Source organism: Aythya marila (assembly GCF_965140915.1).
Source record: "Aythya marila genome assembly, chromosome: Z".
NCBI classification, from domain to species: domain Eukaryota; kingdom Metazoa; phylum Chordata; class Aves; order Anseriformes; family Anatidae; genus Aythya; species Aythya marila.
This window is the reverse complement of record NC_139080.1, coordinates 11,224,067-11,243,766: the sequence shown is the minus strand read 5'-3', so window position 1 is coordinate 11,243,766 and position 19,700 is coordinate 11,224,067. Positions and strand designations below refer to the sequence as shown.

General features: G+C 39.1%; 1 protein-coding gene across 3 annotated transcripts in view; it reads left to right on the top strand.

Moving 5' to 3' along the window:
- The first annotated feature begins 1,084 nt into the window (after nt 1-1,084).
- The window catches only part of MTMR12 (myotubularin related protein 12), a 35,960-nt gene continuing 17,344 nt past the window's right edge, over nt 1,085-19,700 (top strand). For 2 of the 3 annotated variants that reach the window (XM_082784336.1, XM_082784337.1), the window contains exons 1-9: nt 1,085-1,247; nt 8,955-9,009; nt 10,157-10,296; nt 12,090-12,162; nt 13,357-13,487; nt 14,113-14,206; nt 16,319-16,442; nt 17,567-17,642; nt 18,816-18,922. In XM_082784336.1, the coding sequence (XP_082640462.1) occupies nt 1,188-1,247; nt 8,955-9,009; nt 10,157-10,296; nt 12,090-12,162; nt 13,357-13,487; nt 14,113-14,206; nt 16,319-16,442; nt 17,567-17,642; nt 18,816-18,922 (860 nt within the window). In that variant the 5' untranslated portion in view covers nt 1,085-1,187. Of the gene's footprint in view, nt 1,248-6,033; nt 6,067-8,954; nt 9,010-10,156; nt 10,297-12,089; nt 12,163-13,356; nt 13,488-14,112; nt 14,207-16,318; nt 16,443-17,566; nt 17,643-18,815; nt 18,923-19,700 lie in introns of those variants that run through there. The other variant, XM_082784338.1, reaches the window with a different exon arrangement.

Below are 19,700 nucleotides of genomic sequence, written 5' to 3'. Positions count from 1 at the left end.
CCTTAGGCTGCTGTAAAGTCAGGGAGTGCTTTGAGGTAACCCTGCGATTGCCACCCTAACTCCCAACCCTTATTTATTTTTTTTTTAAATGTATTATCCTGTTTCTTTGCATATATCCCAGTTTTTCCCTCCCCCTGGACTTACACCAACCAGTGTAATGTCATGGGCCACGCAGCCGAGAGCAGAGGCAGCGCACAGGAATGGGGTGGGAGCAGCTGTGGGGAGAAACACAAGAGCGTGGGATGACGCAGCAGGGCAGCCCTTGTGAAACTGCTAATGAAACCTAGCCTCCGAGTTTTCTGGGGTTTGCGGTGTTTTTTTTTTTTTTTTTTTTTTTTTTTTTTTTATTCATCCATTTATTTATTTATTTTTAGGCAGAAGGCGGTTAAATCAGAAGGGCTGCTCGTTCTTTGCGCTCGGGCTGAAGGAAGGGGAATTAATTTCCTTCTGAACTGCCAGTCACTACCTTTTAGCTCTATAAATGCTGCCTTACAGAGTCCTGACAGTGTTTATAGAGCTAAAGTGCGTGCACTTCTTTTGCCTTTGCTTTTTGTACACCTGGGCTTGGAGTAAATAAAGCGGAACACTACAGCAAAAGGAGTGGGAGGAAATGAGACATGCTTATCGTTAATATTTCATACATTGTTGTTTGTTTGTTTTGTTGGTTTTTTTTTTTCAAATAAAAAATGCCCACGTCCTACAGCCTACTGACACTAAAATAAAGCATGCTTTATTTGGGGGGGAAAAAAAAATATATATATATTTTTAAAAATATATATATATATATATATTTTTCCATAAAGTCTACCCCGCATGCAAATCGCCGCCTGGGCAGCTGTTGTTTCAGCGGCGGGGCAGCCCGCCCCGCCCACGCCCCGCACCTCAGCCTCCACCAGCACCCGAGCAGCCGGGGGTTAATTAGCAGCGCTAATTAGCTGCTGCGCAAAGGCGGCGCCGACGCCGGGCTTCAGCAATGGGAGGAGGGCGCGCCTGTGACTGATGGCGGCGCTGCCCAGTCAGGGCGGGCGAGGCGGGGAGGCGGCGCCTCACAAAATGGCCGGCGGGGGCGGTTACGTGCGCCGGATGCCGCAGCTCCTGCTGCGGAGCCGCTGAAGGAGAAGCCCTGGGGAGTGGCGGCGCCGCCGGCTCCTGGGGACGGAGAGACGGGCGGTGGGGCGGCCGGAGCCATGTTGAGCAGCGGGGCCAAGGCGGCCAAGCCGTCCTTCGTGTCCTACGTCAGCCCGGAGGTGCGGGGCGGAGCGGGGCTGCCGGGTCCTCGCAGCGGCGGGGAGAGCGGGTCGGGGGCTGAAGGGGCTCCGTGGGGTTGTGGGGGGTCCTGCGTGGGGCTGTGGGGGTTTCTTTCCTCAGTCCCGTCTCTTGCAGAGCCTTCTGTTGGTGCTTCGGCTCGAGGTCTGCTCACTGAGGGTGTATTGTTGGTGCTGTTAGCGCTGTGGTTGGGCTCTGCTCGTTCTGGTAGCCGGCGAGTAACAGTTGTCCGGGAAGGTTAATTTTCGTGGAAACTAGCCGTTTGCCCTTGTTTTTCCTTCAGAATTCTTTGTGAGGTGTGGGAAACTGATTATTCTCGATTTCTGTCCTCTTGATAACTAAAGGAAAATGTTTTTCCTTGTCTTGTTAATTAGTACTGGGTTTATCACTGACAGAACCTTGAAGAATGTTGTTTTATTTTTCAGTGCCTCTAAAGCACCCGTGCGATTATTGCAGCCTGTTCAAGGCAACTGTGCTGTTTAAAGCTTATTTTCTTGTTACTGGTAGCAATTTTGTTTTTATTCTTTTTTTTTTTTTTTTTTCCCTCATTTTTATGATCTGTAGTCTTGTAATTTTACTTCAAAAGCTTTCTGTCTTCTCTGTATACTCCCTGGTGAAAAAGGATATAAACAATAGGTACAAAGATTTCGTGAGTCTGCCAATAAATCCATGTGAAGTCAGTCTTTCATTTTAGCAAGGTGTTTACGTAGTACAAATAAACAAAAACGTTTACACTCAAGAAGCTGAATTTTTTGTGAAAGTAGGAGCTTCACTTGTTGGACTTACTGGAAGATATTTCACCATTAAAACAAGCTGCTGGATGATTAAACTTCATGAAAAAAATGACCAATGGTAAAAGCTGCAAGTCATATGTGGTATGGTAAGGCATCAATGAATAAAGAGTGCTTTAACGTGATGGTAACTACTGTAGTGTAACTCCTCAGGTCTCAATGGCTGCAGGAACAATAACGAAGGTACTTAAACTGGAAGATGAGGTTCTTAATGAAATATCCTGATGTATCAGAGCTTGCCCTCACTTGTTTTTTATTTGTTCCTGTTGCTTTTAACCATCTCCCTGATGCACTTACATTTAAGGACTTTGTGGGCTATTGCAGTGGAAACTTTGAAATACAACCGTGACTTCTGCCACAGAACTACCATCTTTTTGCAGTGCCTAAAAGCTCCTTGAAACTGAGGTCAGGCACTGGTAGCAAGTAAAGCAAGTTTAACTCATTGCCCTGTCAGGCACTGCTGCCTTTCTGACAACCTGTAATTGCCTTATGGGATGGTTACACAGGAAGCTGAAGACTTGAGTGGTTCTTACACGGATTAGAAATACAACTTTAGAGATATGGTGAAACTTGTTGAGGTTGTTTGGGGATCTGGAAGAGCATGGTAGCTATCCTCAAATAAGCAGAAGTGATTATCTGTCAAGGAACTGTATTCTGTGTGAATATGAGAATAACCACCTCCTGAACACAAACTTTATGTATGTTTTAACTGCCATCTTGAGTTTTAAAACTGGGACCAGACAGGTAAAACAGTGGAAATACTTCAGTCCCTCCTAGTTTGGTCGAGTGGAAACTGTCATCGAGGTAATGTAATTGCCATGCTAGGGCAGATATTAGATAGCCTGCTTCTCTCAGTAGTAGATGCTTGGGGAAGTGCATGCATGATGGATATGTTTAGTGTGGTGTTTCCTCTGGTAGACCCTGTCAGAAGGTGGGAAAGTGCAGTGCAGGGGCTTTGTGAGCTTGAGGGTATATTGAGTTAGAACCTGACTTTGTGGTGGGATTGCCTGTGAGTGTATGGGGCTTTGCTTTGTCTCTCTTTATGCTTCTGACTTGTAATAGGACTTTCTGTCACCCCCGATGCAATACAGAGCAATATAGTAGTGTTATAGTGTAGTCCTTCATGCTGCAACTTTTAGATTTGTTGGGCTTGTCCTCCTTTGCCTGGAAAGTTGTTTGAAACCTTGCTCTAGGTTAGGGGAGCTGCGCAATAAGAACGTGTGGCAGGTAGAGCTGAATTTTTTTTCTAGTCCTAGTTTGTTTAGCCACCATTCCTCACATGTGAGGGACACATGAGGTAATGTTCAATAAAATCGAGTTAGCTTTAAAATGCATTAGGTTTTTGTTTGAATATGAAGAGAAACAGGAACTCAGTTCCTGTTAATAACATATGGCAAGATGGAAGTAAGGTATGAGCAGAAAATCCTATTTATTAAGGAAGTGAGGTGGCTTCCGCTGTGTTTCCCAGGATGTCTGGAAAAGTGGAGTTTTTGACAACTGACTAAATATAACCTAGTTATGCTCTGCTATATGGAACCACAGATCAATCATAGGTCTGTTGAGAGTGAGCCCATAGGATGTTGATATTAATGACACACTTCCCCTCAGGACAGACTTGGCTACCCTGCAGGAAATGGGGTGAGCACTAGGGTATGAGAGTCAATGTTTTGACATGTCTGATCACAGGCTAGGACTGTTTGTCTATAGAGACACAGAAACTGGGACCAGTGAATTATTTCAGGTTTTCCAACTTCAAAATGGAAAAGCCTTGCAAGGTTAACAAGCTGGATCATACTTCCCATAAAAATCTCAATTTGAATAAAGTTTGTGGTGTCAAATTTGGTTTGAAGCTTACTGCTTATTTTTGTGTGCATTCTGAGAAGTTATATACTATAAGGAGTAATGTGAAAGATTTTAGTTCTTACATTTGCCCTTAAATTTAAAACAAACAAATTGTTTCTTGCTTATAAATCCTGTAATGCTCTTCCATATAATTTCAGAACAGCTGTAATGGTGCCCAGTGGTTGCTTTGCCCAGTCAGAGCTCTGTGAATGGGTATGTGTGTAGAGTCAAAGCAGGATTTGAAAGAGGTGCCAGCTGCTGCTTATTTATTAAATGCAGAATGTGTCCTGTGTGGAATGTAGGTGGAAGTTAAGTAGCCCTTGAAAATATGGGCTCCCACAAATACTTGTTCCCTGTAAATCTTTGTGCTGTATTATGTGTTCCGATGCTCTGTCTGAATTAGTAGTGGAGGTGAAGCATGGTGTAAGGAGGAAAATTTGCTGAAGTGGGCAGCTGGACTCTGAATTGACGTGGGGGAAGCCAGGCACTGAAGTCAGAGGAGATGAAGAGAACAATGTAAGGAAAGAGGAAAGGATAAAAGATGAAACAGCCATGGAAAACATGTGCTATGATCTAATGGGCTATTGGATAATGGAGCTAGGGAAGGAAGGAAAACAGGCGTTTAGAGATTATTTTCAGTGTTATTTTAATTGAAATATATTAAGTGTCTCCCCTGGATTTTACAGAATACAACATGGGATTAGGTTTGCTTGATCAAGGAAGTCATTCAGAAAATACCAAGCATGGATTCTGGTTTGCTTCTGAATGCTCTGTATATGCTAACTGTGTTCGCAGTATTCTGTTTTTCTATGAAATTCCAGTAGGGCTGTTAGACATTAATTTGATTTATTTTGCTCAGAAATAGCACATTCACTTGTTTAGCACAATAACTTGCAAGTATTTCATTATACTGTTTAACTTTACAACTGAAAGATAGCTTTCTTAACTATACATTTCTCCGCCCTCTCAGCCTTATAGCAAACCATAATCAAAATGAAGTTCACAGCAAGCCTGAGCATAATGTAGAGCTGTTCTGTGGAGTGATTACTTGTGAAAGCTACATAATACTAAAATACTCTGCGTTCTCACAGCAGAATCTGCTGTCAGCCTTGAAAGAACAGATGTTTCAGCCAGTGCTCTTGAAACCTTGGAAGTGATAACTGGTTCCTCCATGACATGACTCTAATAAATGTTGTTTTCCCCAGCATGTTTACTAAAATTTTGCCTTCCACTGCTGGAATTACCTCTGGCAAAGATATCAGGCTATGGGCAAGTGGAAACTTCACTGTGGGGTAAGATAGGTTCAGAGCTTACAGCATGTAATTTGCTGTAACAGACCACGTATATGGTTCTCTCTGGCATGAGAGATGAGCAATATCCTGTATCATTAGGCCTCTATATGCATTTCGCAAGTTTTTCAAAGAAATTCTTAATTTCATGACAAAATCAGAGTAATCTGGGTGCAGACATACAGGGAATGTTTCTCACTTCTTCCCCTTTTTTTGTCCACAGTTTATTTCCCTGTGGAGTGGGAGGTGAGGAATTGCTGTCAGTTGTGGTGAGTCTCCAGGATGCAGAACAGGATGTGGGATCCCTCTCCTGCCCAAACTGTTAGGACCCTGTTAACGCAGCATAACAGCTGCTTGACCTTACTGCCTTGAGCTCGATGTTTGTGGCTTTCATATGCTTCAGCACTTGGTAAAAAGTTACCTCCCCAGACAGACCTGGGGAATACCCTGTAGACCCTCTGCAGTATCTTTTGCAGAGAGAGCTGAATGGAGTCCCTGGGTATTGCAAACTGCGATTGTTCCTTGTACTTGAGTAAATCCCTAGGCTGTCTAAATATTCATAATAGAAGAGGTGAGCCTTTAAGAAAACTGTTTTCTTGATTATTTGCTGCTCTTGAAGCAGAGAATGTGCACAGAGCATGGTGCCCCTGTCCTGGGCACTTCAGGGTTGTTGTAGTGCTGTGCTCTGCTCAGCTGAGGTTGGCTTGGGCTAATGAGAAGGATGGTGAATAACAAATCTGTATGGTGTGACATGCTTTCAGCCTGCAGTTTCAGTATGACTAGGTACTCTGTACTGTTAAAATTAATAACTATAAGGTTTTGATGTGTTGCCTCTTGCTATTTACTCAGATAACCTGGGAAGAGGAACATAGTCCATGGTAAGTGTGGGAAGCACCTCAAAGTAAGAAGCTTCTATAAAGCCTCCAGTGAAGCAGAGGTCTTTGTTTCTATAATTTTTGGGGGGAAATCCATACTTCTTGCATGGTGTCCTCTAGGTATCTGTTTTTAGATAGCCCTGATAATAGGGTTTCTGTGTTGTGTCTTGAGTAAGAACTACAAATATGCTGCTTGGGGCACTTGGAATGAGGAACTCCAGGTGAAGAAACATCTATGTAGAGGTGTCTGACTTCGAGTGGTTTGTGTCCTTAATTTCAGCAAATGGTCAAAGGGTAAAATTTTCCTAAGGCCTGAGCAGACTTAGCAACTTGTTCAAGGAGATAGACCTGCTTCTGATGCTCCCCTGTTGTTGTTTCTCTACTCGTCTTCTGTCCATGAGCCAGTTCTGCTAACAATAGGCAGTAACAAGAAAACCAAGCATAGCAAAAGTACAGACTTCCCAGCTGATGTTATGAACTGTGAATTACCTCACCATGTAGGTGCACAAACCTGGGTGTAAGGGGAGGCAGAGGGGCATAAACTTCATGCCTCTGATTAAACCGATGTTGAGGAAAAAGGACAGACTAAAGTGACTGTCTAAGATTTGTATTATCCCAAAGTGGTAACCATTAGAAAAATGAAGTTCAAACTGAGAAGAAAGACTAGCTGAATTTCTGGGTTCCTACATAACTCACCAGGAATCAGTGCAAGCTAACAGCTTTTCCTCATGGAGATCTTTGCTTTCTCTCTTAAAAAGAACAAATATGAAATGTTATGTCAGTAGAACTTAACATTTTAATATCCATCCTTGGAAAATGAGCGAGGCAGAATGTATTCATTAGCAATATTCATCTGTTCCCTACTTGCATTCTAGCCATCCCTAGTGCATATGTATGAAAACTGTCTTTAAAATATCTATGCTTTTATTATGGGAATGCATGTGTTGACTCTGAAATAGAGCTTGCTTCTAGAGGCTCAGAGGTTGGAAGCTGTTGTATAGGAATTCTACCTGCAGTAAGCACTTCAGTTTGTGTTTTTTTTTTTTTTTTTGGTCAGCAAATAGTGAAACTGGATTTTTAAATCTTAGCTCTGGTTCTTGTTTGACTGAAGTTTCTTGCTGTGATGCATTTAATTAAAATTCTCGCTGCTTTCAGAAGACAGCCAATTTACCCTCTAACCACTTCTATCATACAGGCAAGTTATTTTGAACCTGTTATAAAAGCTTCATTGCACTTTAAAAAAGATGGATGTGAGCTCAAAGGACTTTTTTGGGGTCAGTTATGTTTTTGGTCTACTTTTCTCACAGCATTAACATAGTGATGCTCATATCTGTAAGAGTGAAATTTAAGCTATTCCTGTATACCCAGAAGTTCTCACATGTCTTATGAGATCTTGCAGAGCAAAGGCTAATGAGGAAAACACCTAGTTAGTATATTAATTTATTGTTCTATAGCAGTAATGGTTGGCATATAGTTTGTGAGGGAACAGTGCTGCATTTAGTGGTGCATAAACAGTGATGACAGAAGGCACGGCTATACAGACACTAGGCAACCCAACATTTAGCTTAGAGCTGCTGGTGGTGAAGACACAACACAGGGAAAACTCATATTTATCTGAATGCAGCAGTGCTCTGCCTGAGCCACATTTGTATAATAATTTTTTAGCTTGAAAACATGAACTTTGATTAAAAATGACTTGTACAAGATTCAGACTTGGGAGTCAAAGGCCATGAAATGTTTTGTTTTCTTGTGTTAGCTGCCAGCTACAGTTAGCGACTCTTCTTCATGACACCACCACTTCTGTTTTTTGTGAACCTTTACCACTGTCAGCCTACCTTGAAAGCCTCTGCTGCTCTCATGACAGTTTCCTGGTGTTTCTAATTTTGCTATGTCTCCTTAAAGCTTTGTTTTAGGTCTTCTGAGCTTTGAGAGCAAGTGTTTATGTGAATGGCAAAGGGAGGCTATTTTTATGCTCTCAGGGGCTTTTTTTCTGTGTTTAATCCAGCAAAACTGCTATTGCTTATGTCTCCTTCTGATTGCTTGCCATGATTTGCAAGATCTGGTTCTGGATGCTGGTCACAAACTAAAATTAGTTTGCTGTGGCTCCCTGGGGGGTTCCCATTAACTAATAGCCTTCCATGAAGACTCCAGTGCGTGTGAAGTGACTCTGGCTGCAGGAGGAAGTTCTGATGGGCTGAGCAGGAAGGGTGTAGTATGTCCTCTGGCTTCATAGTCTCTCAGCTGGAGATTTTTAGACCAACTGTCAGCACCTCAAGGATAGAGTAAGTGATACTGAGAGTTGAATAGATCTGTTCTGTGCAGTTTGAGTCCACACTGAAGGATATCCTGTGACTTGTTTTACCTCTTTGCTCTGGGATTCTGAAATCCCTTTCTCTGCAATTTTAGTAGTACTGTTCAAGTGACTTAACTTTGTTTGCAGTAATGCATATAAGAGAAGTAGAAATGGGTAATGAAGGATGAAGCATGGCAAAATTACAAAGGGTACATTAGAAACAAATATTTAGTCATGTGGAAAAGCTTTTGAATGAACTCTGGGAGATGATGTAATGCATCAGCTCTACGCATACCCTGTACTGAAAAATTGTGAACAGTGTTAGTAATGCTTTGTTTTTGTCTGTTCCTTATGCAAGTAATACATTTCCTTTTTTGTTTTTCTAACTGACACTGTGGGTGTCAACTTAAAACTTATCTAGCCAGTAGACCACTGACCTTAAATGGAAGAGCGTACTGCAGTCTTTTTGTCCCTAGTTTGTAAGTATTCTCCATAATTTTCATATTAGCTAGGATGTAAGGAATTTAAGAGAAGGTGCAGTCACAGCATATATTACAGATATGATCTTGCAAAGAAGTAATTACTCTTCTCTTTCTAGGAGATACAGATAAAGGAACCCATAGAAAAGGAAGTAAATCCTCGTTTATTACCAGGTAACTTGTATGTTTAGAATTATATAATTTACAGTATTTTGTTACTTACAAAGATTCTAACTGTTCAGCAAACACCCAAATGACATCTGTGTCCATAGTAGTAAAATAGAGGTTTGGGAGTAACCACTCAAACCGGTTGAATATTTTAAGTATCTGTATTTGCATGGATTACTGAAAAAATATAAAAACTGGATTTTTTTATATAGAGAACAGTATCTTCAGGTAAAGCTGCATGTGGCAAATTGTCTATACTTCAGTTTGTCCTGCTTCTTAAAGGTGGCTTTGCCTTTTGTCCTGGGACCAAAGACAAAGAACTAGTAGAGACATAACTTCTAGTTGCTTTGCTTCTAGTTTGAGCTGTTCAGGCCTTTCAATGCTTCATTCACTGTTAAGATTTTATTGTTAAATTTGCAGTTCTTTTTTTAAAAATTCTTAGTGTTTTTCAAGGTCAGGAAAGATGACATTGCTAACATAATATACAACTAAAAACTCAAATGTGTTGTTCTGTCAGATTTTTGTACTTTGTAGTAACGACTAGTCTGACTGTTCACCTATTAAAACCTGTCTTTATTTTAAACTTGAAGATCAGTTCCTGCTAATTTGAATAGTAAAATTTCATTGACCATTATTTATATAAATTTGTTTGAGAACCTTAAGATAGTGCTTGGGCCTATAAAATCAGCAACATCTCCAGTCAAAGCTACAAAAAACTAACTGTGATGAACTTGATGTTTTAGTATTGTTAAGAGTTTAGCAGTGTGGAAAACTGGAACAGTTTTCAAATTATTCATTGACTATATTAACTATATTTACTGGGATTTGTTTTTTTCAGGTATATGTTTGCGTGGTGTCTCTTTGCTACTGCATGTATTATTCTTCCACCAGTTAGTTGGCTATAATAGAGATGCTTCTGGATACAGAACTCCTAAATCTGTTCAGCTAAACAGCGTTCAGGCCATACTTTGAAATCTTAGTAACAACCTGGGAAGCTCTGAGTACTTATTCCAGGAGCTACCTCTTAGTCTTTGCCTAACAATGATGAATTATCTTCAGGCACACAGTTACAAGAAACTGTTGGGAAGTAAATACTGTGTTTGAGATAACTGACGTACCATTATTTCAACTAATGTTATGTTTTTTTATACAGGTGAACTGCTACTATGTGAGGCAAGCACAGTATACAAGTACATACACGAAGATGGGTCAAATCGTGGCACCTGTGGGAAACTTGTATGCACAAACTTCAAGATTGCTTTCCTTGATGATGATTCTGCTTCAGATGATAATGTAGGAAGACAAGTCTTCTCGTTATGACCAAACAGGCTCTGAAGAAGTATAGTGTTTCTTTGAATAAATCTTACCTTTCCTTTATGTAAGAACACAGACTGCATATAGATTTATGGAAAGTTTAATGATCACAAGCTTCATGTGGATCAGTCTGTGCTATCTGGTCTATATGTAACTTTCCCCAGTCTCTAATGACTATTTCAGTGAAAATATCCGAAGTCTGTATGTGGACACTTACAGTTAGATGTGATTCATAATTCTTTATATCTTGTGAATTGGTAATCATGTAAAGCTTAAGTTAAAAGAAAGGATTGGTTTGAAAGGTAAATCTGTGGTTAGTTTAAGCTTGATTTCTGACTGCTCATCTAATTGCAATTGTAGAAGTGTCAAAGTGTTGTTAGAAGTGTTAGAAATATCAAACAATTGTAAATTGGGGCTACATGTGCAGAACCATTCTAAGGTTGCACAAGACTGAGTGGGCTGATATGCAATTGAAATGCTCCAGATAAATGCTTGCCCTGTGGCTCTGTGTTATTCAAGAGTCAGGTGTCAAATGCGAAGACTTGAAGCTGACAAACACTAGAGAAACTAAAAAGTCCCCAGTTCTTAGAAATGGGTCTAGTTTACTTTTTTAGATGCCCAAACTAACATTATCACTCCACTTTGTCAAAGAGGAGTGATAATACCACACTTCTGTGGATATGCTAGAGCGTGTGATGCTCTATGAAATTTAGAGGAACATAATACAGGTCTTACAAGTGGAGGAGAAGCTAGCTATGATTCTCAAGAGTGCAGGATGACTTTGAAAGTGAACAAGAATGAGAATAGTTTGACATATTGTTTGTCATCCGAAGTTTCTCAAGCTAAAATTCCAGGGAGTTGAATGCTGAGAACTAAAGCTTCTGCAGCAACATAGAGATTTTTGGACTGCCTAGAATTAATTTGGACAAAGCTTCAGAGCCCTTTCCCCAGATCACATGAGGTATATGTTAAACCCCATAGCGACCTTGCTAATTTCTGTTCTATCACTAGCTTGCTAAATCCTAGTTTTGTAGCATGCTGAGGTCAGCTATATTTCTCTCAGTGGAAGTTTGGTGTTAGTCACTTAATACAGAGTAGCGCAGACCTGAACATCATTTGAATGAGATTGGCTGTTCACAGCTGTCTTCATGTAAAATATAATTTGCTCGTGGAGTGTACCATAAGCCTTCTGGTAGTATTTAACATAAATGTTTAAGTGTAGTTAACTTTTCACCATATCCTTTTTTAACCTCTGAATTAGTGCAATTGAAGGGAGCCTAACAGAACTGAGTTGTCTTTATTTTGCCTAGTGATAAATCTGACTCTTAGGTTGGAATATGTATTTCAAGAAGACGTGGGATACTTATTCTCTGTCTTAAGAGAATAAGTATCCTTTCCTGCCAGGTTCCCACAGCAAGGAAATTTTTCGTAAAAAGGGCTTGGATTACATCAAGTTACTGTACTTCCTGTTTACTGCAATGATTCTAGTTTAAAAAGTGACCCTCAATAGAAATGCATACTTTGAGGTTATTTGAAAAGTAATAACTATCTACGTTGCAGGCATAGTTAAGACTTAATCAAACTGGATCTGCAGTTTATGAATTATGCCTATATAATGTGCATCTGTTTGTAATTTACTAACTGTTCAGTGTTCTCCCTTGCACAGCTTAGAAAAATAAAACTGATATTAAAATGTACCAAATACATGCTTCACTTGTGAGAAGGTGCTACTGTTTAGTGTGAGATTCCTGAGATTTTTTTTCCTGTTTTAGGAGCCACAACTTAAGAATAAGATCATAGGAGAAAATGACATAACCCTGCAATGTGTAGATCAAATCTATGGAGGTAGGTCAGCTCTTAATTTAACATGCGTCATACTTCTAAATGAATTCTCATGCCAGTGTTCTTGTTACATACCCACACCTGTTTTAGAAAATGGGTAGTAGAGTTCTTGCTTTTGAAACTAGGTGTGGACAGTCTGTAAAGAGCAACTGCAGTGAGGTTAATTGATGAAATGGCAGATGAGATCTGTCAGAATACAGCTTCATCTGTGAAGCTTGTCCAGTCTACATTTACTTACCTTGCTGAGACATATGAAACAGTTCCTTCAAAATGCTGCGATTCATACTGTACAAACTCTCTGGTTAAGATAGGTGTACAAGTATCTTATTCCAATGCACCAACTATTTCCTATAAATACACAGGTACTAACTTTATTTAAGCAGTAGTACTGCAGAGCAGTACAGGTGACATTCCTCAATAACCTCTTGTTTATCTAAGGGATCTTTGTTTCATGAGATTCTTCATGTCTTGTAGATATCAAAGATGGTAAAAAAGGAATTTTTACTTTACAAGACAAACAAAAAGGACTTGATGTTTTGCAGCAGGGCCTACAGATGTGCCTGTATTGCTTTTTAAAAAAAGAGTACACAAGAGTGAGGCTGGTAGTTTGTATGCAGTAGGGAAAGCTTTATTGAGTAGCTTGACTTTGGGCTGGTATTCAGAGTATTTGTGTGTTGATGTGAATTGGTGAAGGAGTGGGCTAGGGAGAATATTGAAGCATGGTTGTGAGACAGTATTTGTTTTCCTTTCCAGTGGCCTATCTGGCTGTACTTGAAGATGTGAAATGGTACACTCAAACAGAACTGAACAAATGGTTGTCTTCAAGGCTTTATGATGGTTTAAAAAAAAATCTTTTAGGGAACTTAATACAGATGGTTGCCTGGGGACTCTTTTTGTCAAAACTGCTAAATTCTTTATGTTTATCAAAACTTCGAACTTCCTGTGCAGCCAGAATGTGTACAGAGGTAATCACTGAGCAGCTGGCTTGCTCTTAAGTTCAGTTCCTATTTTATAGTGAGTAGCTTGAGTGGGTTTATTTAAAAAACCTTGAGCATATCAGCACAACAGCTTGCAATGCTGCTATATGGTGCTTATTTTGACTTGGGCTTGAATTAGTTTCTTGAATTTTGAGATGTCAAGCAGGGATAGTTTTACCAAGTAATGGCAAAGTTTTTTGATATTTACTTAATTTTTTAGTTTATGATGAGAAAAAGAAACTTCTAACTGGACAACTGAGAAAATACCCAGAGAAGCTAATTATCTACTGTAAAGACCTTAGAGTATTTAATTTCTGCCTGAGATTCACAAAAGAAGAGGAAGTAAAAAGAGTAAGTATAGTAACTTCATTTGTGTTTTTCCTCTTTTTAAGCTTGCTGTTGGGTGTTGGTTTCTTCACTGGGGATGAGAGAAGGATATGGTGTACTCTGAGAGATCCCTTTAATTTGAAGTGCTTTCTGAGAAAGTTTTGGGTATTTTTTTAAACTAACGTTATTTAGTAACATGTATAACAATTAAAAGTGCACTGGCTCTTTGAAGAGAAGTAGAGTTTGAGTATTGCATATAATTAGCTTCAACTTAGGCAAATGTGTAATACTATTCTGTGTTTTCAAGATATTATTTTACTACATTATGAACTGAAGCCTTGCTCATATGGAAGCAGTTTTCTGATAATTTGAATTCTTTTGAGTTAATTTGAACTCTAAACTAGGAGTCTTTGTAGTTTTAAATAATAAGAGACATTCTGTAAGTTTAATATGTATAATGCTTCTCACAGAGTCAAATATGTACGTTCTACAGACAATGGAGAAGGCTTTCCAAAAGTTACTTTTCAGCTGTTGGGGATAGAACCCATGGAACAACTTTGTTTAAAACCTGGGAGAGAGGATTAAAAAGTGATACTGTTTACACTGTTTTATTAGTCTGCTTGGGTGTTAATTTTTGGTCCTTTCCTAGATTGTCAGTGGCATAATTCATCATAGCCAGACTCCTAAGCTGCTTAAACGCTTGTTTTTGTTCTCTTATGCATCAGCTGCCCCAAATAACACAGGTAAATGTTTTTATATTTTTAGGTAGTATTTGTTGCATGCTGTTAGTTCCTTAAGCAGTCTGGGACACTTAGTAGCTGAGTTTGCACTTATTTTATGACTCTGCCTGGTTAGCAGTTTGCTTCTGAAGATTCTAATAATGCATGAGAAGAGAAAAATGACTTGTTGATTAAAAAAATAAAATAAAATAAATCAAAATATCTAAATCATCTATGATTGATCTTTGTGGAGTTGCACAGAAATTTTCTGAGTAGTATGTGTGGATTGAAAACTGTTCAGTATATGCAAATGCTTTTCATGTGCTTCTGCCCAGAGTAGTCTCATCTAGAAAATATTTTGCTTAATTTATTATGGTGTTCTGTACCATTGCAGTGAACCAAACTTCCTGCTCTTAATTTTTAAATTATTACGGTTGCAGTTGCAACTGATGGAAAGAATTTCCCTTTTTTGCTCTTCTTACAAGCAATCTGCTTCTCCCAGACATCTACAAAAAAATATAGGTTTGCATAATGAGGTTTGAGTAGTTGTCTGACTTCCTCCTTATCTCATAGCTAACTTATTACATAACCTTCCCACTTGATCAAACTTCACTAATAACATAGTAAGCTGCAAAGTTTAATATAAACAGTTGTTAGTTCATTCTCTAGCATTTCATAGTTTTGACTTCACCTGACATAATAGTACATTTTTGAGTTAACCTGATTCTTGGTGCACCAGGAACACCTGCCCCTTTTGCAGAAGGATGTTTTCATGTGCCTGTGGTGTTAAAAAGACTTATTGAAATATGTCATGATTACAAACAATTGAGGTTATGTGAAAACTTGAAATCTGTTGTGTGCATGCCCATCTACTCCTCCCACTTGCCTTGCATCCCTCAGAGTAGGATCAACTGGGTGAGGTTTTCCAGGGCCACATCCATTTGGATTTTGAATATATGCAAGGAGAGTGGTGCCCACAACACTTCTGGGCAAACTGTTTCATTATTTGACCATTCTCATAGCAAATAAGTTTCCTCTTACATTTAAATGGAATATTCTGTATCTTAACTTGTGTATGCTGCTGTTTGTCATGTCACTGGATGCCTCTGAGAGTCTAGCTCCATCTTTACTCCCTGTTTCCTCTATTCATTCTTAATCAGGAATTTATACACACTGAGATCCCATACAGCTTTCTCCTCCAAGCCTGACTGATCCCAGTGTTCAGCTCTCATATCCGGTGCTTCAGCAAGCCCTTAGTGGGACTTTGCTGGACTTGGTTCAGTGTGCCTGTCTTGTACTGGGGAGCCTAGCACTGCATACAGCACTCTGTCCACAGTTTCACCTGTGCTGAATTGAGAAATCCATACTTCACTCAACCCATACACAGTGATTTTGCTAATGCAGCCTGAGAATACGCTGGCTTTCTTTGCTGCAAGGGTATGTTACTGGCTCAGGTAGCTTTTGAGGCTTCAGCTGCAACTGGTATTCAGTTAGAACTACAAACATCAGGAAGATTATAAGTTTTTCCAGGTAGAGACTAAGCAAATGTGGAAGAAGCTTAATCTTTTATAGCAACGTTAAAGTGTTGTATCAGAATTCCTTCATAATTTCACAATTGTCTTCAGTAATAAATGCCTACTTCTCATTCTTTAAAAATTGGGTTTTGCATGGTGGTATGACTCTTCAAATCTTAACTTGTCTCCTACAGCTTGTACTGTTCTATTTCCAGCTGTAGGTTTTTCAATTGCTTTATCTTCTTACAGTAAAAAGTTTCAACTTGCCATCGTGTCTGCCATGGAAACTGTAGCTCTGCTTGGTATTTGTTAGCTATTTCAGTGTTGCATGATGCTTAATTATGACCAGTGTCTAAGATGATTGGCATCGCTCCTTAAGTTGTGGCTTGTAATTAAGTTCTGTGGCTAAATCAGCCTGCTGTTGTAACTGCTGCTGACGTGGCTAAATAAAAATACAGAAGAAATCTGGGTTGAATTAACTGAGTCTAACTGCTGTAATCAATTTTTCCGTTCTTATCAAATGCCTGAAATGTTGTCTTCAGTGGGAAACTCCTGTTTTTGATGAAAGAATGAGCATTAAACAAAATGCAGTATCTGAATTATCATAATTGATGTCTAACAGATGAAAGAAACCAAACGGTCATGTTTGATACTCTTGAGGACTGGCGCAATGAGTTGGAGCGAACCAAAGGGAATGTGCAATACAAAGTGGTGACAACCAATGAAGGCTACAGAATTTCTGAAAAGTAAGCTTGCCCTGTCTAATGACAATGTTTATATATACATCTCATTAATACTTGTAAAAATGAATGCTCATCATCAAGAGGTAGCATTATAACATTTTGTAGGATTTGTTTTCCATTTTGATTTGGGACTCCAGGTCGTTTTACAGAACCCTGAACTTCAGTGTTAGGTCAGGCTTAATCTGTCAAATTTTGAATATCTTCAGGGGTGAAGAATACCACCTTAATGTGGAATAGAAAATCTGTACACCTAGTACCTACACTTATCAGTCAAGATGATGCTATTGGTCTTATATCTTTACTTTGGTAAGACTTTAACATGCAACTGAGGTTTCTTATTGTTTTAGCTGGGGACGGAGATGGACTAAGTATCTCAAGTAACTGGTTTGAAGTGTATCTGCAAATGTGCTAATGGAAACTAAATTGCATGTCCTGTAGTGGAAGGTTAAAGGTGTGTTCATCTGCCAGTTTTGCTAGGGAGTATCTGTAGGTGATTCCTTTGAGATCTATACAGTACTTGGTATATTACTGTTCAGTAGTCAAATCCTGAAAAGCTTCACAGACCTTGGAAACAAAGACCAATTTTCAAAGTAGAGCTAAATCGTGTTTGTTCATTCTGGAGCTGTCTTGAGACCCAAACTGAGGTTAAGTACGTATCATTGCTTCTGTGGCCCTTTAACATAAAAGTGCTGTCTGATGCTGGAAATTCATAATACATCAAATGGCATCCTTAAACTGTTATGAAAACAGCTTACAAGAAATAAAAATGGAAGTAGTTATCCAGCATTACAATGGTATTTTTGAAATGTCGAAGAGTGAGAGAGCCAAGGCAGTCTTAATGATCAGTTTTGGATGTTACAATTAAATGTAGGAGTTAATTGCAGCATTGTAAAGGCAGGGTAGTGTTGCAGTGAAAATAACGTCTCAAGGTTGGAAGAGAATACATTATCCAGCAGGAAATAAAGCAAGGGTGTTGAGGACAATATAATTATCTAGTTAAAACTTTTCTAGTTGTAAGAGTGAATAAGTAATTATCATGTGGGGTAGAGCACTTGCTGTTGTTAAAAGGAGCTTGGAGATGTTCCTTTTTCAGTTCTCAAGTGCAAGAAACTTTTTTATCATCTTAGGTTGCCTCTATATTTTGTTGTTCCGATATGTGTTTCTGAAGAGACTATCTTGAAGTATGAAGGCAGAGGCATTCCTGTAAGTATATTTGCATGGCTTCTTCTACTGAGAAGACAATTCAACTAACATTTCAGATGTTACTGCATATTATTTTTGAACTTGTTTTTAACAGGTCATGTCTAGAATACTTAGTTTATAGAAGGGAAAATAGGTTTTGGAAGGAGAGGCACACAGTATTCTGTATTCCCCTAAACAGAGTAGAGTAAACAGAGTAGTCTGCTTCAGTTCAAAGCACCATGCACTTAAATAAAATGCCTAATGTCCTATACTCCACACATACTACTAATTTTATTTCCATCAGTCTGTTTTTCATGACTGAGTACTGGCTGACATCTAGCTGAGGTGGGATGTAGGGCTTGAAATGGTCTTTAGATACTGAGGTGAGCACTATGCATGCTCAGAGTTGAATACCTCCAATACCCTTGGGTACTGATAAGTAGTATGGCTGTAATGATGCAGCATTTTTTGCTAGTGTAAATTGGTAGCACAGAACTTTTAACTTCCCAATTTGGCTTTCATAATTCTTATGAAAAGGATACTGATTCTTAATTTCACATTGAGTTTAAAGATCAGTTTAAGAGGTTCAAGCAGGAGATGTAACTCAAATTGTTTAAGGGAAATAAGAAACTTTGAGGACTGACTTGCTATAGGGAAAGTCTGCAACAAACTGGAACAGCTTGTTTCAGTTGTGGAGTGTTTCATGTGACTAGGTGACTTCTCATGAACAGTTCATGTGGGAAGGCATGACAGGATCTATTGAGTTATCTCAAGGCTGAACTGTAAGAATAATGCTACCACCTGTGTGGAGAAACTAGTGTGAGTTAGTTACAAGAGCCATCTTTAGAGTATCTTCTAAAATACTTTGGCCATAGCCATTTTGATCCATTTTTTACCCATGAGCACAGTTGAGAAAGCAATGTTTTGTTATAATCTTATATCTTATGTATACTTACGTTTTCCTGTGCTTGTATAAAGCTTAACTTAAAATTTCCAAGTGGTAATGCAGTATACTGAGACACATAGTTGGGGTGCAAATACAGGAGTGTGCTGTTACTGATAGATTCACTGAATGCACCAAACACTCAAAGCACAGCATAAAGAAACATCTTGTAATGACTCAGTCACTCAGGCAACTATTTTGTACTGGACAGTTTACCAACTTTTATCCACCTGGTAAATGTCTTTCTGCAGATTTGGTGTTGGTCTTGCCATAACGGTGCTGCTCTTCTCAAAATGTCTGCATTTCCCAAAGAACAGGATGACAGTACTGCACAAATGCAAAAAGCCTTCTTGGATGGGTCAGTAATAGCTATTCTGTCCACAACACTTTGCTTGGTATGGACCTTGCTTCTCTTTTTCCATATATGCTATATCTTTAAGCTTGCACGCATCAGGAAACAAGTGCTAGATCTAAAAGTAGTTCTCTGTAGTGGAGTGGTTTTAAGCCCTTGGCCTAACAGCATCACTTGTAAATTGTGCTGGACTGTAACATCACTGAAGGCTTACTTGCCTATATGTATTTGTATATATACACAATAGAAGAATTTCTGTACAAACTGGTTTATTAAATAAAGCAGCACCAAATTCTTTAGGTCTTAAGTACAGTGAAAGTATCGTTAACTGATAGGCCTAGTTGTGTTTGTAAGGAAGTGAAATTCAGACTCTTTGTATCCAAACTTGAATTTGCAAGCTGAGGTTTTAAATTTTTGTAAACTCAGCTGTCCTTTCAACTAAATTCTTGCTCTTAGGTAATGTTAGATAAAGTGACCCAGAATGGCTGAGACAATTTATTGGTTCACATTTGCTACTCTGATTATGTGGTGGCAAGACAGTACTTTGTTTCAGCCAAGTTAGTGCGCTGATTTTACTCAGCAGTTTCAAAAATGCCAAACATAGCATAAATCCCTTTAAGAGCACAGTTGCCTGTCTGGGAGTTACAGCAATGACTTAGTGCTCTTTTTTCCCTGACTGTTTTTGTGACTTGGGTCCTGGAGAGAACTTCTCTCTTAGGAGCAAGCTATAAGATAGGTCCGTACATACCGTTTATAGTTCTTGCTTCTTCATAATAGATGCGGA